The sequence below is a fragment of the Anomalospiza imberbis genome, chromosome 10, assembly GCF_031753505.1.
Source record: "Anomalospiza imberbis isolate Cuckoo-Finch-1a 21T00152 chromosome 10, ASM3175350v1, whole genome shotgun sequence".
Lineage (NCBI taxonomy): Eukaryota > Metazoa > Chordata > Aves > Passeriformes > Viduidae > Anomalospiza > Anomalospiza imberbis.
Window position 1 is genome coordinate 17,673,825 of NC_089690.1, and position 26,930 is coordinate 17,700,754.

The window sequence follows — 26,930 nt, forward strand, 5'->3', positions numbered from 1 at the left end:
AATGCCCAGTTATCTCCTGGTTTTTTCAGTGCTACAATGGAAATGCATTACTCTGGATAGCCCAAACCCATGCTGAAGCAATGCTGAAGTCAGTTAATTTGTGAATGCTCTCTATTAATAAAAATCAACGCTTTTAGCCTTCACCGACAATCTGATCTGTCCCCCCTCAAGTGGCTGCAGAAACACCCTGCTTATTCCACTGCAGCCTGCATATCCCCTTACTACCAGGTTCATAGTGATTTCAACCAAGCTAGAACCATATGAAATTCCATAGAAGAATAAGAATAAGAGAAAGATTTCCTAAAGTGATGAAAAGCAATCCCTGAAATATTATGATGCACTGGGAGGGAAGTGTTTTCCCAACTGTTCTGTGCAAACTGTATCAAAAGCAGCTCAGTCAGTGATTGTGCTGAAAAAAAGTCAGCCCAAGATGTGACAGAGATGAAGAAACCCTGAGTCAGATGATGCCTCTCGCCTCCTCTCTCAGTATTGCAGTGCCTTTTCTGCCTAAACACGAGTTGCACATGAATAGTGTTGGTGCTTCTTTGGTTTGAAGGGATTTTGTTTGTTTGAAGGGTTGTTCTTGTTCTTAAATATTCATTTGCTAGAGATACAGAATTAAAGCTTAAATTAATCATAGAAATACTTACAGACCAAACAATTATCATTCTTCTAGACACAGAGTGATCTATATTCCAGTAGGTAAATGGAAGGAAAGTGATATAAAAAATCTCTTCACCCAAAGCAGCTGAAAACTTGAACAAGTAGTAATAGAAGTAGTTCTTCACAATATACTTCTGTGTGCAACCCTGGAAAGGAGAGAATTTTATCATTTTAGTGAAATAGAAAAATATAACAAACACTGAAAATATTATAACTGCTACAGTTCCCAGTCCTTAAACCAGTTTTTTATAAGTGTCAAGAAATGAAGTTCAACTTTTATACTAGAATGAAGACTATAGTGATAGCACAGCTAAATTTCCTGCAGAGCAGAAATCTATTCAGACTAACGAAGGTAGCAGTCATGTGGACAAAGACTTTCAAGAGATGGGAGCAGCCTTTCCTCCAGGGTAATCAGGTGTATTTCATAAAAGGTATTGACGTGCTAAGTTTGAAATTTCTACATCAGTAGACAAAGCCACCACTGCTTTCTCTGGAAATGCATTTTGAGGTGTCAAACTTAAGCTACAATTGCTGAGCTACTTAATTTAAAATTTGCCTCATTCTAGTCCTTAGAATTTGCTGCCAGGTGCTGCTGACAACAGCCCTCTACACAGAGTTCTTCCACGAGCCTCCAGCCCTGTGCTCCCAGTGGCAGGATCCCCACACTGAGGAGCCACAGCTGGAAGATTCAGCTCCTGCCAGGGACTGGGCTCAGCAGCCACAGCTGCACCAGCAGATCCAGGGGAACACAGGGCTCTGAGTGGGCAGAGAAAAGAGCTGCACCTGTCACCATCAGATTTTCACTGCAACATTTTAAGTAACAACCACAAGCTTGTCTTTTTAAGCGTTACCAGCAGATACATTGCAAACAGTGACACTTTAGCACTTTATTTATTCATTTTATTTAGCATGAAATTTCATTCAGTCTCTGGATCTGGTAGCTAGATTATTTCATTAGATGTACCCCACCTAACATGTTTCTCTCTTGTTTTCTCTCTTCCAAAAGGTGACACCCAGCTCTCCAGATCTGGGAAGCAACATAACAGCACACATTGCTTAGGCCATGACTTTGGCCACTTGTTGAATGTGTCTAGAAAAGGTTTGCTGCTGCCATTTGGGACTAGGACACCACTAAGAAGTCTCAGACTGTTAGCAGGAGCAACAGGCAAATGAGTCACATTTTGTAGGTACACCTGTCACTTTGGGAAATAAGGAGCTAGACAGATAGACAAATAGACAGGAGTTCTGATTCAGGGGAGGAGCTAAGGAGCCAATCTAGTCTCATTCCATCTTCCCCAAAAAATTAAAAATATGTACGTTGGCTATGTAAATACAAGATGAAAGAACTTCCTAAGGATGAGACCTGAGAAGGGATCATGAAGGTCTCAGCACAAACACACCAAGTTAAGATATAGTTTTGACATAAGCTTGTAAAACTCTCAGAATAGAAAAATGCTTGAGCTGGCTGTGTAACTAGTTTACTAAAGAGAAGCTCTCACCCTACATGCTAGTGAGAAAAATGCTTGAGCTGGCTGTGTAACTAGTTTACTAAAGAGAAGCTCTCACCCTACATGCTAGTGAGAAAACATAAAAATTGTCTAAGGAGTCTAGACATGCACTTGTGACTCATTGCAAAAGCCATTAGAAGTTCCAGTCTCTTCATCTGCTTTTAATGCAGAAACGAGGCAAACTGCACGGAGATGACAAAAGCAAGATGGAAAGAACTTGCATCCATTCAACTATCATAAAAAAACCCAAAACTTGATTTTTGCACCAATAAACAGAAAAGACAAGTCAATATTTTTGGAGATGCCAGGGTCAGAGGAGTGTTCCCCCACCTATCAGTCACAGAGGTGTTACTGGCATCCCTTTAGGATAACAGCCCTATGCTGTGTCTGGCTGCATGACAGAGCAATCAGTCTGAGAGCCTCAAGTCTCATCTGCCACTTAGAAAACACCCCCAGTGCAATTAGCAGCTCCAGTGCTTCTGTCTGCGATCCTGAAACTGTATTTGGTGACACTTAGCACAGCCCCACAGAAAGCCCTCTTCTGGCACCACTAACTCCTCACTTAAGCATCAATCTCCACAGTATTGGGGATTATGTGCTTGTGTGCTTTAGCTCAGAGAGGATCAGACACATCCCTAAGGTAATGCTTTTATACTTGCAGCCTCATGGGATGAGGGATAAAACCTTCTAATTCCAGTAACTGTTTTGTGGGGGAAAGTATGGTTTATCAGGTTCTAAAAGAAATATGAAGTTAAAAAAATATTTCCAGGCTGAAGGCTGGTCCAAGTCCTTCCACATGACTCTTAAAACCTTTTTTTTTTTTTTTTCTATTCCTTTTCTATCAGAAATCACACACACATATTTGGTTGGATTTTTAGCACCTTTTTTTTTTAACTCTACACCAGCAGTTGTGCACAGCCAGTGTGTGGCAGGGGACAAACAGAGCCTGTCTGTGACACGATGCTAGCAGCCACATGTCAGGCACATAGAGTGCCTCAGAATTGCTCCACTTGATGCTTGGTTGTGCATGGCAATAAAGTAATGTTTGCACTTGTGATCCCACAGCACTGTAAGTACAGAGAGTCTCCTCCATGCACCTTCAGAGTGCAGTTAGCTCCCATTTACTATCTACAGCCACTATTTCTGCAGAAGGCAGAGTGCAGTGCTTTGTGAAGTGCCTTCCCTTTTTATTCTCATTCTAACCCCAGTGCAGAAAAATCCATTATTTGTGTTAACATCTTCTAACATTCCCAGAAATTTATTCAATCTCTAATTTTAAGTAACTCCTATCTTTAGACTTGGTTATTCTTAATGTACTGCAGTGACCTGATGCCTTCCACAATGCCTGAAGCCCTTTCAGCAAATCAGCCCTTCCATCCATCTCCATTGCTATTCAGTCTGGATCAGAGAGGTCTTAATGGGCAGCAATTAAGGCTGTAGATAAAGTCAGAATTTTTAGAGCATTTCAGAAGCAAGATGTAATAAGCCTCAGCATTCACAGACACAGAAGACAGGCAATTTTTCAAAAATGACCCTTCTCACCAACTGTAGAATGTCTGTTTTGAAAAACCTCGAGTGCTCACACTACAAGAAACTCTCATGGATGTATGAGTCTCCATAAATAAACTACCCAGCTATTGGCACAGAAATGGCTCTTGCAGGTCACCCCACATTTGCAGTCTCTGCACAGGGGTGGATCACCCACACCAGATGCTGCCACAGCACCCACCCAGCCTCCCTGGAGCATGGGAGCATCCTCAAAACATTCCTACAGGACCAGCAGAGCAGGGCAAACCAACACCCTGGTGGTTCTGGGGATACAATAACACACAGTGACACAGCGTAGGAGGAATCCATCATTTTAGAAATTATATATATATGCAGTGTTTGGCCTTCAAAGCTGAAACAAAGGAGCAGCAGCTGAGCCACTAACATAACAGATTAAAAATGTATTTTTGGGGGGAAAAAAAAAAGTAGCTGTGCAAAGATACCATTCCTTGCAATTCCTCTGGGAGATTTCTTGTCAGAGAGCAAAACAGGCCCCAGCTTTTCCTGCCCTGTCTCTAGAGACAAGCTGTGCAGCATCATACTTCTAAGGCTCAGAGTCTGACCCAGAGATCCCATTAACCACCACTCTGTTCTCAGCTCTCAATTACTTCGGATCTTTCAGAAGATGTACATGTTTAATTGAAGTTCTTGAAGTCCCTTACTCCCCTTCCAACAGAATTGCCTTGAAAAAGATTAGGAGTTTCCCTCCCAAAGTCCCTAATTAACACATTACATACTTTTCACTTTAAGGTTTTTTAATGCAGTAAAAAAAAAGGCTTCTAAATTTAGAGGCACCACCAAAAATCAGGTACAAAAAAAAAATCAAAAATTACAGTCTAGATGATGCTGTACACAAAGACAATATAAATCAGACAAATCAGCCCCACAGGGCTGTACTGTTTAGAGTAAAACCACTGGGAAAAAGCCTTCTGTACTGGAGTACTCTGCATAAGCAGTGAGTTTTACATCACTTTATGTTTATTAACTGTACCAAGTTAAAAAAAGGAACCTATCAAGTCACAACAACCAAAAAAATTAGATATTGGTAATTAGATTTGGAAAATAAGAAAGAGCAAAACCCATAATTGTCAAAAGCTTCAGTTCTTTCTTCCAACTGCACAGCTGCATGTCAAACACATTGAGTTTCCTGACGATCCAACCAGCAGCCAGGGCAGCCAATAACACTCCAGCACCTATGCATTCACCTTCCCTGGAGCACCAGCACTGCAACCCATTGCTCCATGAGGAAGGAACGGGGTGGCCAGGGGACAGGGGCTGTGCCCCAGTGGAAATCCTAGGGTGGCCATGAGCCCCTCGCTGGGCGCACAGCACCCATGGTAGGGTGAGGGGGAGCTAGCAAAGGGCAGCACAGAGTCATGGGAGGAATTGCAGAGATGTCAGGAGACAGCAGGGGCAGGACAACAGCACACAGAGCCCACAAAGTACACACAAGGAGCCCCAAGGCATCAAAAATACACCTAACCAAGCTCATACATATGTCCAGCTTCCCACTCTGTTTAAATACTTTAAAACAAGTAATTAATTTTTTAGTCTCTGCAGAACATGAAGCAGCCAGTTTTCAATAGCTGTCCAGGTTTACAGGGTGTTGTTGGAGGGACACCTAGAGCCAACCAAAACCTCAGAAACGTGGAGATGGAGACAAACAGAAATCCCAAGAAAATCCTCCTTAAATGTCACAAAATTTTGTCCAGCTCTGCTGTTGGCAGCAAGTCCTTGTTGACCAGCACACAGAGGACACATCCAGCTCCCAGGTGTTGTGCAAGCAAAGACAGCAGCATGCACTCCTGGCCTAAGGAGCAGGGGTGTGGCCTGGAACCATCAGCTGATGCAGAAGCAAGACAATCATTGCATGAGACATAACAATGCTCAACCTTCAAGCCAGAGAGTCACAGCACTTTCAGTGGTCTCAGGTAAAAAAACAGTGGGGAACCTAAAAATCAGGCAGAATCCTGGTAGTATTTCAGCAATTTCTTAACTCATTCCAAAAGGCCATTAGATAAAATTCTTAGTAAGGTACAATAGAAGAGTAGTGCTGTACAGCCAACAGCACCAGGCATGGCTGGAAACAATCAGGCTGAAAGGGGCTGTGGTTTGCCAGACCAAAGGCTGAGACCACCCAGATAGACACTGGGAAAGGTACATGCAGGTCTCCCACCAACACTGCCCCCCTGGCACAATGCCCATCCAGCCACCACACCTTACATCAGTATGTGTACATCCAAAGTCTCCCCTTCAGCCCGTAAAGGCTGGTCAGCTGAGACAGATGTACACATCTGCACATCAAGCAGCACACTGAAGCTGGAATGGGTCCAGAACACAGTTAAGACTCTTCAGTTTCTGTGCAAAGACTTCATTTTTTAAATCTTCATATTGTTTTCCTTCCACTCTGATTAGTAGTTGGGAGATAGACTGAGCTACAGGTTCTATTTTTGTGTCTTGCTCTGGAAGTAACATGATTAGCCTCCTTCCTTGTGCTGAAGGAACACACGTAGAAGTAAGAGAATCTGCCAAGTCATTTAAATATAAAGTGGAATAACATAAGACTAGTGTTGACAGAGCATTTGTGTAGGCAATTAATAGGAAGAATCAAGGAAGGAAAAATTGATTATGTTGTCTTCTTAAAGAAAGCTGTCTTAAAGAAACCAAAGTCTCTTTCAGATAGAAAGGGGAGTGGATGCTAAAGAGGCTGAGATTGCTTGTGGAGGACCATGCCTGCAGTCACTGGGAAGGACAGCCTCACATTTCCTGACAGCCTAAACCAAGGCTGGTCCAGTTTGTCCACCAGGGATGGATGGCTTACACTCCCACCACTCTGGTGGAAGTTTGTCTAACCTGTCCTTACTGAACCAGAGCTGGAAACTCCACTGCTTGCTCCAGGACACCTCCAAGAGCTTTGCTCTCCTGCCACCTAGCCTGAGACTTTCTTGCTGAAATTGAAACTCATGGCTATTTTCTTATCTACTGCAGACAAGGAACTCCTGTGAAGGCTGGCACAGGAGAAGGTTGTTGTAAGCACTAAAAAATGACATAACTCTTTCACTCCGGAAACACCTGGTAATTCTTACAGGGGGTACTGAGCATTTTCCAGACACAGCACCTAACGTGCCTGTCTTGAATTACAGAGCCCAAAGATCAGATATGACACTTCAGCAATGCTGAAGGAACAGTCCCACACAATCTCATTGATTTTGTGGGCAGTTTTCAGAGGTTTGTCACCACTGAACCATGTCAAACCTGTGATTTCAAACAACATTTTCTTCCTCCATGAAATTTCTACCACATCTATTGCTCCATTCTACACCTGCTTCTTCAATAAGTATCTGCACTTATTGAATAGAAGTCAATTTTTCAACCATACCTTCAGCTTGACAAGACTATTTGACTTCTGTTCTCATCCTCCAGCCTATCTGCACCTTCTTTTAAATTCATCTCACAGACATCATGCCTCTCACACCTACATTTCCAGCTGGTGATTTCCACATGGCTATGAAACCTGTTCTGAACAGACTCTCATCACTTTCCATCAAAAGGTGCCCATCGTGGCAGTCAGACTCACAGGCCATTTAACTTCCTATATTCCTTTCTTAGCAGAGGCCTGGAGAGTTGACATCCATGATTCAGGGAATCATAGAATGGTTTGTGTTGCAAGGGGACCTTTAAAGATCATCTAGTCAAACCTACCAGCTCATACAGTTTGGAGCTTTTGCTTGTTGCTATTAAAAAGGCAAGGCAGTCTGACATTCCTCCACACAGTGGTGTCATGGGATCAGAATTATGTTTCACTCCTTTTCTTGCAGTATAATTTTGAGGAACTCCAATAGGTCTACCTTCCACCATGATCTTCAGACTTTTCAGCACACACCTGAAGGCACCTGCCCGACATGGAAGGTAACACCTCTGCATTTATTTCCTTGCCCACTCTTTATGGAGAATTGCTCCTCTCATGGTCATTCCAGTTGCTGGAGTAACTCCCCAGAAGCCCAGTTCTGACACTTCTGTTAAGAATCACTGATGTGTATCAGCAGCATTTTTCTGCCAAGAAAGCTGCACAACACCAGCATAAATAGGGCCATGCACTTGTCCTCCTGGATGAGCTCACCTCCTTCATCCCCTGAGCCCTGCTTTGCCAGGCAGACGTTGGGCAGGTTGGACACGGCTGTTTCAGCTGCCCTGACAGATGTGATGGGTGAGCTTCTCATGCACTTCATCCTCCCACATTCCAGGAAGAACTGGCCAATTTGTGCAATATGGAAACAACAGGGCAAGAGAGTCAGGCAAGGGAAGGGCAGAAGGAAAAGGCTTCCTTCTTCCACATTTTACACTGGAAGAACAGGTTTATTTAATTGCATTTTAATTTATGAGAATTAGACTGCAATTTTGTGGGGTGCAACACAGAGCTTACACCTGGAAATGCCTGAGGAAGGTATTTTAAGGATTAGGTAGCATCAGTGTCTGTGGACAGAGGGAGGAAAAGGCAAGTTAAGAAACAGAGAAAGCAAATTTTAGGCAGTTCAGAAAGATGGGGATTCGAGCTTCAAAGCAGATATCAGATTCCTCTGAAACTTACTGTACTTCATATTTCCAAAGGTACAGTGTTACTAAAACTGTTTTTTGAGTATAAGGATGTGCCACAAAACAACAGTTTTCCGGCAGCACAGCATTAGATGGTCACCCTACCCACACACCCACCCATCTCCCTCAAGCACCACCTCCTCTTAGCTTTGACTTTCTGCCAAAACCAAATGAGTCAGAGTGTTACTAGGGCCTGCATGGCTGCTGGATACCCAAGGTGCTCTGCAGGGATACTGAGGAGGAGGAATGGGAAGACTGTCACTCACTTTTGCCCCAGCACACCAGGTCTGAGAAGATCCTCAAGAGAAGCTTAACTTAACCTAACCTAATCCAATCCAACACAAACTTGCAGGAATGGCCAATGACCATGGAGAACCAGGACTTCACTGTTACATTTGTTTTCAGAGCAAAAAGCTTGTTCTCGTGTTCAGATTTTATTTTAGAAATTAACTTTAGCTTGGAAGTTTGACACCATAGATTAGTCACTTTTTTCTACACAGCAGCATCATTAATCCAGTCAGTTAATTTTGCTCAAAGATTAGTTCCATGGCAGAGGTCTGTTCTGAGAGGCATAGAGCAGCAAGGCTTCTGGAACAAACAGAGTTAACACCATACCATTTTCAGACAACTAAACTATTTGTTTTAATCTCTTGCAATCAGGCACCAGCACAGGGTGAAGTGACATTTTTGCCAGCAAATAGTTCCAGGATTCAAGTCAAAGAGCAGTTTCCCAAGGTAACTTGGAATAGAGCTTTGGGTTAAGTACCATCACATGTATACAAGTGCCTTGTCCCTGTGCTCCCAAAAGGCACAGACCCCTGCAAGGAGGAAGGGATGTGTTCAAATTGCAGCTGTGGCTGTGGAGAGGCACATGGGAGGACAGCTCAGCAGCCAGCCCGCCCCTGGGAGGAGAGCTGCAGATAAGGCGTTCTTAATTCACTGCTACCTCATTATTAGCTGCATGTAGTGCAGGCCATGCTGAGGGCAGCTCTGTTTCTGATGGAGAAACACAAGGAGACCAACCTGATGCTGCCAAGTGCTGCTTCAAGGCCTGGCTCTCCTACCCCTCTGAATGAGCCACTCTGGCTGCAGCCCCCTTGGCACTCCCCCAGCCACCAGAGCTTGGCACCGTGCTGGTGGCACTTTTTGGCAGGTGCTTGCAAGCTTTAATACTTCAGTCAATCCCAGTTCAAAATTCACCCCAGCACCTCACAGCTGCAGGTGACATGGGTGTCAGCTGCCCTTCCATAAAGACTCCCTCCTTCTCCCCAGACCTTTCTTTCAGTCTTTTGCTTGCTCTGCCCTTTGCTTCATGCCACAGATCCTGGTGGGTGGGCTGTGTATTTGTCAGGGAACAGGTTCCTCACTGCTAATGCCTCTGGGCCCACTGCAAGCATCCAGGCTTTGCTCCTGTGGCACAACTGAGGTGTCTGACACTGACTCCTGTGAAATAAAGTACCCCAACACTCTCACTTTGCAAAGGAAAATGGCAATGGGGAACACTAAAGGCACTACACCTCATAAACTGGCTGACTTTAAGCAGTCACAATTCCATCCAGTGGAGCAAGCTGGAAAGAGGATAAAAATGACCTGGCCAGGGCTGATAGTGACCACTTTCTGTGTGCCAAAACCCACAGGCTCAGGGAGCCCTATTAACAGTGGTTTGCAACTGCCAGCTGTCTTCAAAAGGAAGGATTAAACATATTTTTTATTTTTATTTCTAGTAATAAATATTCCAAAATTTACTAATAAAATAAATAAACCAGCAATTTAGGTCCATATTAAAACATTCACAGTCCTCTACATCTAGACTAATAGCTGTTTACCTTGGGAAAGTACGTAACAGGTGCTAACCAAACTGGACTGATATGACACCCTTTACAGCAGGAAAGTGAACAGACATTTTAAATAAAAATTTCATGGTTTAGACAACACTACCTGTACCCTCTAGAGCTCAGATTTACTTGCCATAGCAGTAAATTAGTCACCTTCCACTGCCCAGATGACCCCTACACATTCTCTGCAGAGCATAAAAATGAGATAAATTGAAAGAACTGGATGTCCAAAGGAATTTTCCAGAACACATTTTCTCTGGCTTCTTGTTTGTTAAATCTGCTCCTCTTCTCCAGAGACCCAAACGAGAAAAACAACAGCAGATTAACTTTTGTTATTCTGGTTGATATCTGAAGTAATGGCCCAAGACAGTCAGCAGAATTATAAAGCAGTAAGTGGCTCACCTCCAAGCACTGGAATTAATCCTAGGATCCTGACAGCTCCTCATTAAGAGGTCCAATGGCCATCAAAAATATGACTCAGGCTGTGAGCCAGGAAGCACTGAGTCATGAAGAACATCATCATCATCATCATCAGTGTAAAGACCTGGGCTGCCAGCACAGCCCCTCCCTCGTGCCCCTGTGCCAGCAGCCTCTCTCTCAGCAGCAGGCACCACGCAGGATATCTATTGCAATCAGCAAAGCTTCACCAACTCATGTAAGCTTCGGGTGATTCTGCAGCAAGATCCTGAAGATGAGATGGTAACAAACAGCATGCACCTGTCTTTGCAGCCTGTTCTCCAGAGGGGATGCAAGGCTGCTCCCTGAGGAGAGGCAAACCCAGTGCTAACAGATTCTCACAGGGTTGCCACACACTACCTCAATCTTGGATGTGATTCTACTGTCATCTTCCAAAGGACTGTCACTCAGGACTGGCCAAAACCCTCTGATGAAACCATCTCGCTCATACAGATGAACACTATCCCTCACTGCCTGCTAAAACCTCAAACCAAGAACTGGACACCTGCAGGATGGTCAAGCTCCCTCGGCAGCCACGGCAGGGAGGGGAGATCTGAACACGGAGCGGTGCTGGGGAACGTGAGCCTGTGCTCAGCCCATTGAAACAAGAAACTGCAGCTCATGTTTCCCCAGCTGCAGCTCCAAACTGAGGAGCTTCCAAAAGTTCAGCTGTATTCTCTAGGGGCACAAAGTGTTAGCACTTGAGCCTGTTCTCCTAGCAGTGCTCATGGGCTTTTTTGACAAGGGTTTGCCTCTCCTGCTGAACCTACCTCAGCTACCGCCAACTTACTGTTGCATGGAAAGGGAAACAACATGAAACAAAGCAAGCTTGAAAAACCATTTTAAAAGAAAAAGCAATAATCTGAGGCTGATGCAAAAATCTATTGCAAGAGACCACCACAGAAGAGAAACCTTGACTCAAGCTCTAGAGCAAACATGCTTCAAATTACCAGCCATCCCATTACAGCAAAAACAATGTTGGCGTCTATATCTTGCAACTAATTGACCACATTTTTGGGGACTGTAATACATCTGAGATGGATGTGCAGTTTGTACCTACCTTCTCTGTTTCTGTTACCATCACCTGGCTGTTACCCTGGTTATTATCCTCCTCACCTACGGCATGAGCAAGAACCATAGAGTCACTAAACATCATCAGGCAGTTTGTAAGCACTGCGCCAGCTCGGAGCAGTTCTGACAGTTAAGGAATAACTACAGTGTAAACATGAACTGTACTCTCCCAAAGGCAGGAAGACAGATCTTAAGATGATAAAGCATCTGGGAAAGGAAGAGTGAAACAAGACAAACAAACCTCTACAAAGAACTTTGAATAGAAGGTTGTTTTTTTCCTTTGTGCCCTTTCATTCAGGCTATCAATTTCAGGAGCAAAAGTCCACCAGGAAATTAGAGATAAGCAAAGCTCCACTTTTTAAATATATGTGGCCTTCATTTGGCCACTTACAGAACACCAGCTTCAGGTGGTATATTGGTATGTTATATATAGTATATTTTAAGAGCACAACTTGAGGATTTCCTACAAATCCTACAAGGAAAAGATACCTTTTAGCTGTTCCAGAAATAAATTCCTTGTGAAACAAACTAATAATAGAAAGCAGTACAGAAAAGAAACTAGTATTAGCCGTAGACAGGATAACTACAAGAAGTTGCTCTCTTGTCTTCTGTAGTAATAAAGCCAGACAAGTTCTCCACTAGAAGCCCATACATTCAATACCTAGTCCAAGCCAGGACATAAATCCAGTTAGTGTGTTGGACTAGCACCATTCTGTATCATCCACAGACACCAGAGTTTGCATTTGAGGTATTAAAAAGTGATTCTAAATGATCTGGTAACCAAGGAACATCAAGAACATGGGCTAGGTGACTGATTCAATATTTAAGAAATGCATGCAGCTGTCACATCTAAGCATTTCACTCCTTGTCTCATCTCATGGCAACTCCTGAGGGGCAGGCAGGACTGATCTACAAAGATTCAGAAACACAGCCACTCATGCTGCTACTGGCCACTGTAATCAGGCCTTGTGGCTTTAAGGTTTTTTTTTTTAAACACACACTTAATCTCCAGGTTATACATAAACAAAGACGATCATGAATTGTGAGCAGCACTCCTGGCACAAATGTATGCAATAATTAAAAGCCTCCTCCTTCCAGAGGAAGAGCTGTTCTGTCTCTTTACCCCTTTGAGACATCCTCTCCATGCAGTATGGCATCTTCCCTACCAGGTGTGTCCATCCCCTCCCAAATTGCCACCAGCTACCAGCCCTCAGCTGCCCCTCCCAGCTCTGCAGCTGGGCCACCCTGGCACACAATCCAGCCCATGCCAGATGCAGGGGCCCGAGAGCTGGCCCTGAAGAAAGGGGGGATGTCCTGGAGACATGGAGCTGTGGCACTCCCATCATCCAGTAAGCCATTCACATCTCCTTCACTGCATGCAATATGCTCTGTTTTTACAGGTATAACCTAGTGGTTGTCCAAGAACTTACATAGAAAAACCTGAGAATCCTTAAGGCAGTTCTGACAGTAAAGACAATGCAGTGTGGAAGTTACTACCTCGTAGAAATCAACTGTCCTGATGACAAGGACTTTGAAACTCCCAAGTTTCAGGAAGGGATGGATGACCACAGAACCACACAAGGCTCCAGGAGGGAGATGCAGGAGCAGCACTTTAGCATCTTTCTGCAAACACCTGCAGTTAGTAGCAAGAAAATGCCACTATCCATAGAGAATTGATGGCCAAGGAATTTGCTATGTAAATGAGACTCCTAATCCTGCTTATTTGCAGATACATCAGGGTAACCCCAGGTAATTTTGCAAGAAGGCAGGGGGTCTGAGCTTTAGCCTAAGGGAGGTCCAAATTCACTTTTCACATTTCTTGTCAGGTTGCAGAAAACCCTCCTTGTAAAAATGGACTTTTCATTTCCAGTTTTGATAAAAAGGAACAGAGAGAGCTTGTCTTTATAATTCCAGCACTTCATTGAAACACTCTTCAATTCTATTACTCCCATCTCCATTTTAGGGGTGTTTGAACCTAACTTTCATGTTTCAGAAGTGGGTGTCAATAATTCTGTGGAAACAAACCCTTCTGCTTCTATCTCCAAGTTTGATGGAGTCTCACCCAGAACACATTCAACCTTCACATAAAGGTAATTGTGCCTTACTTCATAAAACCCAAAACAATTGCTCAGGTGAACAGCTGCATTCATGGAGCATTAACTTGGACAGGATTTTAATATCAACACCGCTACATGAACTATGCCACTGTTCAAAAGAAAGCAGTGGCAATAAATCTTTTAGTGACTTATCTGCATAGTATACCCAAAATACAGCTTACTGTAGTTCAGAAGTGGACAGACAGAAAGACATCTAATTGAGAAAGAGTCAAGCGGCAGCTAAGGAAGAATTTTAGATGCTTGAAATGGGAATCTGAGCACTGAATGTGGAACAGGGAAGAGTAAAATAGTACGGAAGGGAAGGAGTGGTAGAGTTGTGACATTCATGGCTAGTCCATGTTTATGTTGCAGGTAGAATTTGGAAGCCCATTATCACACCTGCTTTCCAAAAGGCACCACAAAGCGATCTGCTAATGAATTCAAGTCATTACAGTGAGAGAAAAAGCAGGTCGTCCGACCTGTACACATGGGTTGCATCATACCCTTCCCCGTTCCCTTCTGATACACAGGGGAATTACAGACTGTGCCGGGAAACGCCGCGACCTGCCTGGCCAGCGGGAAGCGCGGGGAGCTGAGCCTGTCTCCATGGGCACCTCGGCTGCAGCCAGCGGGGCTGAGCCGCTGGGAGCGGCAGCGGCGGGGCCGGCTGCGGGCACAGCCGCACGCGGTGCAGAGGGCAGGGGCCGGGCGCAGCAAAGCACAGCACCGCGGCAGGCGCGCCCCGCACGGAGACTGCCAGAGCCGCTCCTGCCAGAGCCGCTCCTGCCAGAGCCGCTCCTGCCAGAGCCGCTCCTGCCAGCCGCATCCCGGGGCGACTCTGCGGTGCCCCCCGGGCCCTTCTGCAGGCGACTCCCGCTCGCACCGACCGCCCCATCCCGGGGCGTCAGCGATGGGGAAGCGCCGAGAGCCCAAAGCCGCCTCCCCGGCGGGGATGCAGCCGGGCTCTCAGCCCCAACCCTTTTTCCCTCCTCCCGGCCCGGGCAGGCGGCGGGATGCGGGGGGACCCTCCCGGGGCGTCCCTGCGCGCACAGTGCCGGGGCGGCTCTGCTGAGTCACAGCCGGGCGCCCCCGCCGCACTCACCTGCGGGCCGCGGCCGCTCCGCACCCCGCCGCCGGCCGGGCAGCGCAGCGCGCCCGCTCCATTGCAGGCGCCGCGGTCCCGGGACCCCTCCGCGGGGTCGCCGCTGCAGCCGCTCTCCTCGCCGGCGGGGAAGAGCCCGCAGGAGCGCTGGAAGCGCGCCACGGGCTGGGAGCTGCGCAGGGTGCCCAGCAGGCGGGCCATGCTGCCGCCAGCCTCCGCGCAGCGCGGCCCCAGCGCGCCCCGCCGGCCGCGGGGCCGCGGGCAGGTGCGCCCGCCCCGCCCGGCTCCGCCCCGCCCCTCCCGCACAGGTGCGCTGCCCCTCCCGTACGGGTGCGCCTGCCCCTCCCGCACAGGTGCACTGCCCCTCCCGCACAGGTGCACTGCCCCTCCCGCACAGGTGCGCTGCCCGCCCCCACAGGTGCGCTGCCCCTCCCGCACAGGTGCGCTGCCCCTCCCGCACAGGTGCGCCTGCCCCGCCCCGCTCCGCTCCGCCCCTCCCGCACAGGTGCGCTGCCCCGCCCCGCTCCGCTCCGCCCCTCCCGCACAGGTGCGCTGCCCCGCCCCGCTCCGCCCCTCCCGCACAGGTGCGCTGCCCCTCCCGCACAGGTGCGCTGCCCGCCCCCACAGGTGCGCTGCCCCTCCCCGCACAGGTGCGCTGCCCCGCCCGGGAGCGCCCCTTGCCGGCCGGGTCCTGCGCTTCCCTTCCCCGGCACCCAAGCCCGCGGTCCTCCCCTCGGTGAGGACAGGACGTTCAGCGTGTTCCTTTTCTTTGGGGTTTTTCCTGCCATGATGTTTTTCCTGCTATCTTAATGTAAAGATAGAATGTCCTAAATAGCACCAAGCTCTTTGGGAAAAACACTTAGGCGTGGATGCCATGCTACATGGGCTCATCTTCTGTCAGTTCATCTCACGGTGTAAAATACACTCTGAGCTGTCCCCAGTATCATTTTGTCTGGTTTTGGAATCAGCTTTTATTTCTTTTCCCAAACATTTGCACGCCTACATTTTATACATCACATGTACACATACACCTATAAGGATACATCTCTAAATACTTTCTCCCTTAAATACAGCTATGGAGTTTCCTACAGAAAAAGAGGAGTTATCACTTGGAAGATACCCCTCAAGTTCTGGGGCTGCAAACCTTGCCACAGGTGATCCCTGCTGATTAATATTTTTGAAACATTTAGCACCTTAGTTCCATCAATGCATTCCTTTTTCTTTTTAGAACAGCCCATTTCTATTCCTAGAAATATATTTTGTACAAGGACTGCACAATCTTCATTTGCTCAACATACACTCATTTAAAGTTTGTTCATTTCTTTTTCATTCTCAAATACCCTAAATTACGCAAGATTGCATCAAGGCATTTTTCCCAGAGCACTTGGAAACCAAAGCCATGTTCCTTTGCTTTTTTAGCAAGTCAGCGTGTCCCTGTGCTACAGTTTGGGCAGCCTGTAGGAGATGCTCACCCAGGCCCCTTGAGTACCATTGCTCTCGAGACGGCAGAATCATCTCATCACCGAGCCTGGGCTGGGGCCAGGCCAACCCATGGCCATGGGCCACACGGCCCATGTGAGAAATCCCAGGGACAGCTCTTCATCACCCCCATCCACGATCCAGGGCAGACTCCATAGATCTCATCTAATTGTTTGTGTGATTAATTTTTTTTTATCTTCTCCAAACACAATCTTCTATCACTGGAGGTTTGCCCAACCTCCAGGTGACATCAGGTGCTTTCCTCACTGCTGGTGTGTGCACACACTCAGCCCTGGCCATGATGACAGGGCTCCCCTGTCCGCAGAGCCACCTCACAGGGACTGAGGAGGGGGGCAGCCTGTGCAGGTTACGTGTTTGTACTCTTTTACCTGGGGGAATTATTTATTGTTTGCCTCTGGGTTTGTTTTTAATAGCTGTGAAATTTACTAGGTGCACTCAAGAAGTATGTGAGAAATATTTGTCTTCTTTTTCCTGTTCCTGGATATGTGAAAATGTTCAAAAATTTGTAACATGTTAATTTGAAGAGTAAAATTACAGGCCTGCTGGTGCAGCTGGGAGCCTTGCCACTGATGCCAGTGGGATAGGATCTCATCCAGGGACACAGTGGAAAGCAGGAAAGCAGGAATGAAAGTGCATGGCTGAGGCCAGCATTTGGTGGGTATTTTAAAACATCTCTTTGTCAACCACGAGTCAATATTTATCTGATCTGCCTACATAGTTATGTCATTATAATACTTACCAGGTATTAAAATAGAACTCAGCATTCATAGCCAGCTTCTCCCTAATTCCTCTTCAGGTGCACATGTAGGTTAGTGGGAATGTGTCTCAGTGAGGATGTCAGCATCCAGCTGATGAGAATTCAGGTTTTATTAACCAAACTCACTCTAAACTTCATAGAGAGAAAAATAAAGGGGAAATTCCTACTTATTGTTAATTTTAATATGCCTTGTCCATATCTTGAAATCAACATGAGCAATTACAAGTACTACGTGAGCTGGTAATGGAAGTTTGTGACCTGGTTTTTTTGCTGTGGAAAGTGAAGGGATTTGTGGGAATTATGTTCCTAATACAGACTGATTTCTTGAGTGAAGGAAACTTTTAAGGTCCAGTTTCACAGAATTATAGAATATCCTGACTTGGAAGGGACTCAGAAGGATCATCAAAGTCCAGCTCCTGGTTCTGCACAAGACAGCCCCAAGAGTCACACCACGTGCCTGAGAGATGTGTCCAAAGGCTTTTTGAGCTCTGTCAGGCTGGTGCTGTGACCACTGCCCTGGGGAGCCTGTTCAGTGCCCAGCCACCTTCTGGGTGAGACGCCTTTTCCTAACGTGCAACCTAACCCTGACTCAGCCCCATGCTGTTCCTTCAGGTCCTGTCACTGGGCACCAGAGGGCAGAGATCAGTGCCTGCCCCTCCACTTGCCCTGGTGAGGAAGCTGCAGACTGGGATGAGAACTCCCCTCAGTCTCCTCCTCTTCTCCAGGATGAATAAGCCAAGTGACCTCAGCTGTTTCTTACATGGCTTCCCTGCTAAATCATTCACCATCTTCATAGGTTTAGGACACAAAGAAAACTCATTAGTGGGCTTTGGACATTTTCTTAGGAAGATAATGATCAATCTAATCAAACTGCCTCTAACACCTCCCTTCAAGCAAATTTTTAACCAACTAGCAAATACAAACCACATTCATCACAGGAGCAGAGCTTTCCCCAGACTTGTGCTCCTGTGGTTTTAGGGAAAAATGACAGTGCGGCAGAGACACAGCTTGAGCTGCCTGATGACCCCAGTCAGGATACACTTATTTCCAGGCAATGCCACCTCTTGTCTATCCAGTGCTGAACAGATAGGACACATCAGCTTGGCTGGGCCGGACCAGGAAAAGGGAAATAGAGATGCTTCCAGGATGGAACAGAGGGTCGAAGGAAGGACCACAACACAGGAGTGGGAGCTGTTTGGGCCATGGAGAGGATGGAGAGTTTGAGGAGAGAAGCAAGGGCAGAAGACTGAAAATGTCTAGTGATGTGAAAATGCAGAAATCTATAGGAACCTTATTTTACCATTTCTACTGCTCACAGAACGACTTGTTTACTCTTGCTCAAAGCAAGAGTATGACTCAATCATCTTCTATTCCCTTTATGGAACAATGTTCTAATGGCCTTTTCCTGAGACTTAAATCCCATTACTCCTGATGGGCAAGAAAAATACTGAGGATTTGGCTCCTTGGAAGATGTGCTGTAGAAAAAACTCCCCAAATTTAACAGTTAAAAGAATTCAATAATTGTCCCACACTTTGCGTGGCCCATACAGAAGTCCAGAGATTTAGAAAGGCAACTTTCTGTAAAACCAGTGGAATCAATGTCACTGCAAAAGACTAGATGAGTAGGATTCTGAGAGTGTTTAAAAGAAGTTATTTATAAACTATCCAGTAGCAAAAAAAGCTTTTAGAGCTTTATCTAGTGAAACTGCCTCATCCAGAGACAAAATATCTCACTAATAGCTGGTTAGTATTTAGCTACATTTTCACAAGGGAAGAAAATCACCCCTGGGCTGAGGAAAAGCATGAAAGATGAGAATACAAAAGATAACTTCTGAGAAAGCTGAGAATAGTGCCTTGTGCTGAAGGCATTTCCTTAACAACAACGGGTGTCATTGTCATGATGGTGGATAATTTTGCCTTCAGCATCAACAAAGTTAAGAGTGAAGTACAAATTCCAGGGCTGGGGGTGGATGATGATGCTAGGAGAGCACAGCTCAGTTTTCAGATGTCAGCCTGAGTTTGCAATCCTGACAGCCAGATAAGCCTTGTTTTCCCTCAAGCTGAGAGAATGGGTCTGGAGGAGCAAAATATGAGCACAAGTTTTACTGTCACTCTACAGACAGCAAGCACATTTCACTGTGGAAGATCACACTCAGTTTCCTTGGCTGAGATCCCTCTGAGGAGGCTGTGGCTTATGAGTTACAAACACAACTGTCAGAACTGTGGTTTTCCAAGCAAAAAAGCACTGAAGTGACAGGAACATGAACAAATTGAAGCCCCTGCTGAAACTGCTGCAGTAGGTAGAGAGCCACTGCATGATGAGATGTGTCTGGTAGCAGGGAGAGGCCTTGGCAGTATCTCTGGTACCTGGAGGGGTGCTGAAGATTGGGCAGGGCAGAGCTACAAACATCAGCACACTGTGGCCTGGGACCCCTGAACTTGGCAGTGAGATGTGGGCTGTGCCACAGGGAGGGTGGCCCTCAGAAATCCTGGCCACAGAGATCCTTTGGCCATGAGGTGGAGACAGAAATCCCACCGACTCATCAAGTACCACAGCACTGTATTTAAACAGGTTTGAACAACTTTTCTCTTCAGCTCCATCCCACGTGTTTTCATTTCCTCATTTTCTCAACATACTTAGAGCCCGACTCTTAATTTCATCTTCCTTCACCATTTTTTGACAATTTGCATTTTTTACTCTTTATACTGAGAAAGAAACCATTAAAATGTGTGTGCTTTAATACCACAAGTTACAAGTACTCTTTTAATAAGACTTTTGCTTTTTCATTATAGTAGTTGACAAGCTACTGAACACATTATTTTGGATCTGAGGCTTTCAGTACTGAATGTCAGACCCAACCACCCACTAACCTTGCAGGCAAGAAAATGGAGCTTTCTCAGATTAGCTGGAAGAACCAAAGATTTTGAAATATGGTGAAGATACGAAAAAAGTCTGTAGAAAGTGCCCTTGGAAACCAACACCTGAGAGACTATGGTTTCTACAGTACTTGAGTTTTTTGCTTTTGATTTAATGCCTATCAAAGGTCAAATAAAATCCAGTTTGAATAAATGTTTTTAGAGAAAAAAAATTGCAGGAAAGGTCAATAAAGAAAGAATCTCAACAGGAGTCTGCACAGCTGTAATGGGTCTCAAGTCTGCATAATTTTGTAGGCCTTTTCTGACTAAGAGAAAATGTTTTCTGTGCCAATATCTTCATTAGTTTAGCTGAGTGATACAGAAAGACTGGAACCTGTGATACCTCTGCAGCCTTCAATGCACTGAACACGCAGCAATTGTCATTGCACTGATGGTCAGAAAATGTAAAGCTGCAGCACAAAATGTGTGTTAAATTCCTCAGTCCTTTGGGCTCCAAACTGCTCACCAAGTCCTACAACTTTAGGCATGGAGGAAAATGGACCTGTAGACCCTTTTGTTAATAATTCTCACAAAATTTTATTTTAATATCTTTATTTTATATATATATGATTGTATTTTCAGTTTTAGGGAACGTAAGCACAAAAGCAAAGCAAAGTTTAGAACTCGGAAAGATGAAAGCAGCTCCAAAAAATGCAAGAAAGGGAATCTGCTGAAGCTGTGGCTGCTGTCTTGAGTAGAAATAATTAACTTTTCTGTTTGCAGTGTAAGTAACCAGATAATTCCATGTAATTGCTTATGATTTGCATTGCTTGAAATAGTATTGCTAATTTCTAGCAAAGATTAGCATGTTATTTAAATAATTATTCTGCACCATATCACTTGGACACTTCAATTGCACATATATCTACTGTGAAATTCCTAGAGGTGTTCACAATGTTCCAGGTTATTTGTAGGCTACCTTTGCTATTGCAGTGTTTTAGGAGACAACAGCAGAAGAAGAATTAATAATGTTGTAGTGAAATGTTGAACTTAACCCCTCAGAACTTTTAAAAACTTAACTATAATAAGAATTCACCTATCTGATTATCTTATTTAAAATACCATATACAGCTCTCTGGAAAAAAAATCTGATTTTATCAACAACAGTTTAGGCTTAAAATTGTAAAATGTTCTCTTTCTCTGGGCTGAGTGTTGCCTCAATGCAGTTGAAACTGTTGAAATGGTTTTTAGTGGTTTTTTCTGCAGCAGCTCCCATGCTGCTGTCTGGTGATCTCAGCTTGCAGCACTCAGGGCCTGCACTGAAGGGTAGCACCAAGACAAGGGAATTCAGCAGGTTCTGTAAATCATTCCTGTAACAGAGCCTGGGAGGGTCTTTGCTAAGGGTGACCAGCTCCAGATCCTTACAACCAGCTCCCCTGGAAATGGTCAGGCTGGCAGTACACCTTTGCTGAAGAGACAAGAGCACTGCTGGAGGGGCACAGCTGGGCAAACATCCTTTCCCTTTGCTTGCTTTATTCTGAGACTTCTCCTGGCATGGGCTCTTCAATGAATCCTCATTCAGCAAGTGTAAAAATGGAGACAAGATTACAGTTCTCAAGTAATTATTATCAAATCCAGAGTAATACCCTGCTTTTTACAACTGCCTTTTCCTTCAAGAAAGCCATTTTTCTGGAAAAGCCAGTTTTGGTCCGAGCCCACGTGCACAGCAGGAAGCCTGAGCACAGTGTGGTGCCTTTGAGCTGCTAATGGGCAGCTCACAGCCAGCACATAGGAAACTGATTAAAAACCGAGGGAAAGGAGCTGCTGGGTTTAACCTGCACCTCTTCTGGGCCACAAGTAATTGATACTCACCAGTGCTGGGGAGCAGTGATTTATCTTGCCATGTCAGAGAGCACTTCCAAATGCCCTCTGTACCCAGTTCTCCATGGTTCTTCCTCCTCTGTTCAGAGCAGAGGATGGATCTGAGAGCCAGGTACCTCTCTGCCCTGCACCTTGATAGCTTCTCCTTTGTGGCACCTTACATGCATCAAACCTCCTGCCATCATCCCTAAAGCTGCAGCTTTATGTCTTCCAAATGTTTATCCCTGTGTTATGGCAGCATGAGTCACTGCTGTCAAACACTTGTTTGGAATGCAAGAGAGGTAGGGCTCTCTTCTTTTGTCTAAAATCTATTTGCAGTATGGCGCTGGGCACTGCCAGGACAGGTCAGCCTGGCCATTGGGGTTGTTTGGTCCCTGCAGAGACTCGGACAACAAAAAGCATCCTGTGAAGGGCAACAGAGGCTTTTGCTGGGAGCTGCTGATTTCTGAAATTATGTTTGTTCAGGCAATTTATGAGTTCCAGCAAAAAGTCTGTTCAGGAGTGAACAGTCCAGAGAAAAAAGGGTGGGAGTGGAAATGAGCAAATAAATGGATTGAGATTTGTGCAGACAGTTCATAGGTTTATCTTTAGTTCATACATTTCTTTTGTTTGCATGCATGAACTTTGCATAACTAATGCCTTTTAAACTGCTAAAAAATATATGTTCAGTCAATTCATTCAACTATGAACAGCTTTGCAATTTTCTACTTTCCATTCTGTGCCACCCACATTACAGATGTCATCCTAAAAAACATAAATAGCTCTTGGGTTTTTCTGCTTTATTTCTACTATTTACATGACAAGCCTTAATGTCATTGATCCTATTTTAAAGACAGCAAAAAATCCCACATCCATATGTCAATGCTGTAACATTGATTGTCTGGCAGGAAACCAAGAAGGATACATATGTACATTTTTAAAGGTATAGGAGATAGAAACAACCACTAGGAGGTCTGACAGCATTCACCTTGATTCATTAAAAATAATACAAGTTATCCACTTCCAATAGTGGAAGCTGTGAAACTAACTGTACAGGGCAGTGGGAAAAACCTCTAACAACCTGTGAATTAGCTCTGATTCTAGAAACTACTACTCAGCTGCTGATGAAGCAGGGGCCCTGCTATCTTACCTGTGGATAAATGAAGCTGACTGTTTTTTTCAGGTGTCACCAGTGTGTTTCCAGAGCCTGAGCCTGTCCTGCCCTTCCTTTATGAAGCAGTTTGCAAACCCTTAAAAATGTGATCATCTTTGGACCAGTGGAAGGGAAAAAGGAAAAGAGGCCCATGTGGAAGACAGAAATACAGGGCTAAGCTTCATTTAGAGACCTCCTTGTGGAGACATCACTGAATTGGGGGCAGGCAGCTAGAGCAGGGCCTTGCCTGGGCAGCTCCCTCCTCCCCCTTCAGAATAGGATCCTAAGTGATCCTTCACCTCTAATAACTTATAGTAGGAGAGATTTTCCACTATACCTCATTCCAGACCAAACATTTTGCTGTTGAAATGTATTTAAATATCACCAAATGGCTGGCGGGGGGGGGGAGGGAGGTTGAATTTTTTTTCTTGCAGGAGAGAAATATAGCCATACTTCGTTATCTCTCTTTAATGCAAACTCTGTCAACTGCATGGAGGGTTCTTTTAATATTATTTTTAACTATCTTAGTAAATTTTTTCTTCTGCATCAAACTTTTGAACGTCAGATGTTATCTGAGAGGTGCTCAATCACACCTGAGAGAAGCTGCTGCACCCTCTGACTGGGAGGGGGGATGTCAGGGCAGCATTTACTGTGGCTCTTACACTGGGCAAGCCAACTTGAGACTTGAGAAATCCAGGGATTGTTTTAGAGAAGACATCCATGACCACCCCATTATCTCTCTATTTATTTGTGCTCTTTTAGGGAATATGCAGTTTTGAAAAGCAATAGCAGCACATAGAACTTTTAACTGTGATTGTTGACCATCCACCACAGATCATCCATCTGGCTGGAAGCTTTCCTGCAATGGCTGAAGAGAAAATCAGGTTTTAACTCACTTCCTTAGTGGTTATGAGGTCTCTTGCAGTACAAGAGTTGAGAGAAGTTGCATTCCTTGAGAGCTTTCTTGCATTAGCATCTACAAATCCAAACCACAACTCTTAAATCAATGTTCAAGCTTCCTGCAGAATTAATACAGAAACTTGGGATAAATTTCTAAAATCTTATTTAATGCCTTAGGCAGTCAAAAAGACAAGATAACATAAATAAATAAACCAAAAATATTGATCTAAATACGTTGGATAAAAATGTTTCTCTGAGATAAGGGGATAAGGTTTTTGAAGGCAGAAGTGTTTACATAGACTTGAAGTGGTCCTAAGAAAAATTCTCACAAATATGGTATTTTTCTCTCTACACAAAACCCCCAGTCAGTATAGATCACATCTCCTAAAATGAGATATATGTTGATTTCTAGCAGGGAGAATGAATTGCCTCTTCTGTTGTTGATAAAATCATCCAAAGGTCTCTTTTGAAGTCCCTGCCAAACTAAGCTTGTTTTTTACTGATTTTATAATCTACATATGAAAGACTTGATCTGGAATGGAACCTCAGCCTGGATCCTGATTATATTCCCTCAGGTCTAAAAGTAGAAAACTTGTGCATGCAGGGCCTGATTCTATACTGCCTAAGGAAGGTGCAACTAGAATAACTGCAACAAATCCAGTGGAATTCTTCCAAACTGGCATTTACTACTGGGTCTACAAATTTAGTCCACATTTTTGTGGGGAAAACAATTGTGAATAAGAAATGGCAATTTAATCAATTTTCAGTTATTCTTACTCATAAAACTCAGGAACCATGCACTCTTCAATTAATGTAATTCAGATTTTAACTTGGGATGAAGGAATCTCTTTCTTGACTCAGGTAGGACCGCATTTTTAGCTAATTGAAGAGTTTTCTCTCCAAAGGTTACATCCTGAGTTCTCACCCCCATCTCAAGACATCCCAGTTGTTAGTTGGTTTTGTTACAAAATATTTAATATCTAATCAACCCATTACAATCAAGCTTCTCAACTTCCTTACCAATACTATGAGAACGAGTGGGCCAGCAGCAGGGACAATAGAGCAGGAGCATGCCAAGTAATAAATCAGATATGCCTCTCCTTCCAGAGTCACGGTCACCCCTGGCAGGGCGAGCTCAGAAGCTGGCAGCCCCCCTTGGCAGTCTCCATCCCCCTGCAATGCTGGAGATCTCTCCACTGTGTCTGAGTCACTTGGCTTGTTCAGCAGAGCCCATTAGCCTGCGCTTGCATCCCCTCTGAGCCACTCTTCCACAGGCTGTGCAGTCCTGCTCTGTCGGGTTTCCTTCATACACAAGATCTTCCCGGTGCCTGCTCCTTCCTGCTCTTGCCTGAACAATTCCTTCCTAGAGGGAAGGCCCCAAAATGCACACAGTTCTCAGTACGTGTTGCTGTATGAGGCAACAAAACAGTGTTTTTTATTGTAATCTAGAATTGTTCCCAATTCACCCCTAACACTTGGGTTTTGCTTTTCTAACTAGTACCTCTTTTAAAAGCAGAGGCTGGGCTTCTCCAGGGTTGCAAAGACTCAGGTAGGTTTTAGGCTCATGACAAGCTATTTTTAAATTTGCTATTTCTTGTGAGAAGATGTTAAATTTTATTTTAAAAAACCACAAAAAGCCCCAACAAACCAATTTCCATGTGTTCACTTCAGCTCAAAATAAACAAACAAATTACAATTTTAATATCTGCATATATGCAATAGTATGAATGCAAAAAAAAAAAAAATCCCAGATTCTTAGTCTGTTTCTCATTCTGAATTGATTCAAGCACATATACATAATATTGTGGTCTGAGCAATTGTAGTTGTTTCCAAGATGTCTTTAAAAAAATGTCCCTATCATTATCAAGGACAAAACCTTGGCATCTTCGAAGCTGATGACAAAAAATTCTGAACCAGCTTCACTGACTCGGGATTTCACTCCAGCAATAACCATCCCTATTTTAAATCAAGGTTACCAATGATATCCTGAAATAAAATCAGTAACTGGAATGTGTACTGTGTCTTCTAAACAGAGTTCCCAAAGGACTAAATAATCTGTTAAAGTGATTCCATAGACTAGGTCATTGCAATGCAAGGACAATTTGGGTAGCAAAAAGCAACTGCCCAAGAGCTAATAGCCATGCTGGCATTCACTAATTACTCTAATCACAATTAATAATAATTATTAATGTTGTTTTTATAAATTTTCCTACCCAGCTGCTTTACTGTGGCCAACATAACCACAATTTTGAGCCCCAAGGTGCCACTGAGACACAGTAGTTCTGCATCTAAAAATGCCCTGCTCTGCAGAAATCCCTCTCCTTGCAGAGGCTGCTGCTCCAAGCAAGCCCAAACAGGCTCTGCCAGCCCCACGCTGACACCTAATTCAGCACCCAGTGTTGGATTAAATTTTCACTATTATTCTGAAGTGCAGAAAACACAGTGCTGGCTAAAACAAAAGACTTCTCTGAGTCTTTCCCTCTTTTTCTCTTTTTAGCATGTTCCTCTCTGAAAAAAAAACCAACAAAAAACCCAACAGTTAAATCCAAGAATGAAATTCCTGGATTCTTGATTCAGTTATATCATCACCACATGGTTTGAAGAAGTGCCATTAGTTTAGGAGAAGGTAAATTTTATACAAATACATTTGTGCTGCAGCCAACCTGGAAGACTAGACCAATTTAAATAACGTTTTCTAAAAGATTAATAAAATCCCTGCAAACACCCAGGGCAGATGTGCCCTAACTCAGCTGCTGCTCCAAGGAGCCATTAGTAATGTGCCACACCACAAGAGATGGGGACTCCTTTGGTGTGTGTCACTGCTCTGCAGCCCAAACCATCCAACCTGATATTCCCATGGGCTGGATCAAACCCCGGTGTGCCCAGGGAACACCAGAGCCACCTCTGCCCAAACTGCAGAGCCAGCCCAAATCTGCCATCAGCTCAAACATTTCTGAGCTGGGTTTCCTATGGATAGCACAACTGTGGGGATCTCTTTGTGCTGTTCAAGCTTAGCTGTTGGGGAAGGAGAT

The 26,930-nt window shown here is 44.7% G+C and overlaps 1 protein-coding gene across 3 annotated transcripts in view; it reads right to left on the bottom strand.

The window, feature by feature from the left end:
• Window positions 1-15,143, bottom strand: part of SGPP2 (sphingosine-1-phosphate phosphatase 2) — a 33,051-nt gene extending 17,908 nt beyond the window's left edge. The window contains exons 1-2 of one of the 3 annotated variants that reach the window (XM_068200957.1): window positions 14,873-15,143; window positions 651-809 (exon numbers count right to left, since the gene is read on the bottom strand). In XM_068200957.1, the coding sequence (XP_068057058.1) occupies window positions 651-809; window positions 14,873-15,073 (360 nt within the window). In that variant the 5' untranslated portion in view covers window positions 15,074-15,143. Of the gene's footprint in view, window positions 1-650; window positions 810-10,549; window positions 10,723-11,663; window positions 11,683-14,872 lie in introns of those variants that run through there. The other 2 variants (XM_068200958.1, XM_068200959.1) reach the window with 2 other exon arrangements.
• Window positions 15,144-26,930: the final 11,787 nt, after the last annotated feature.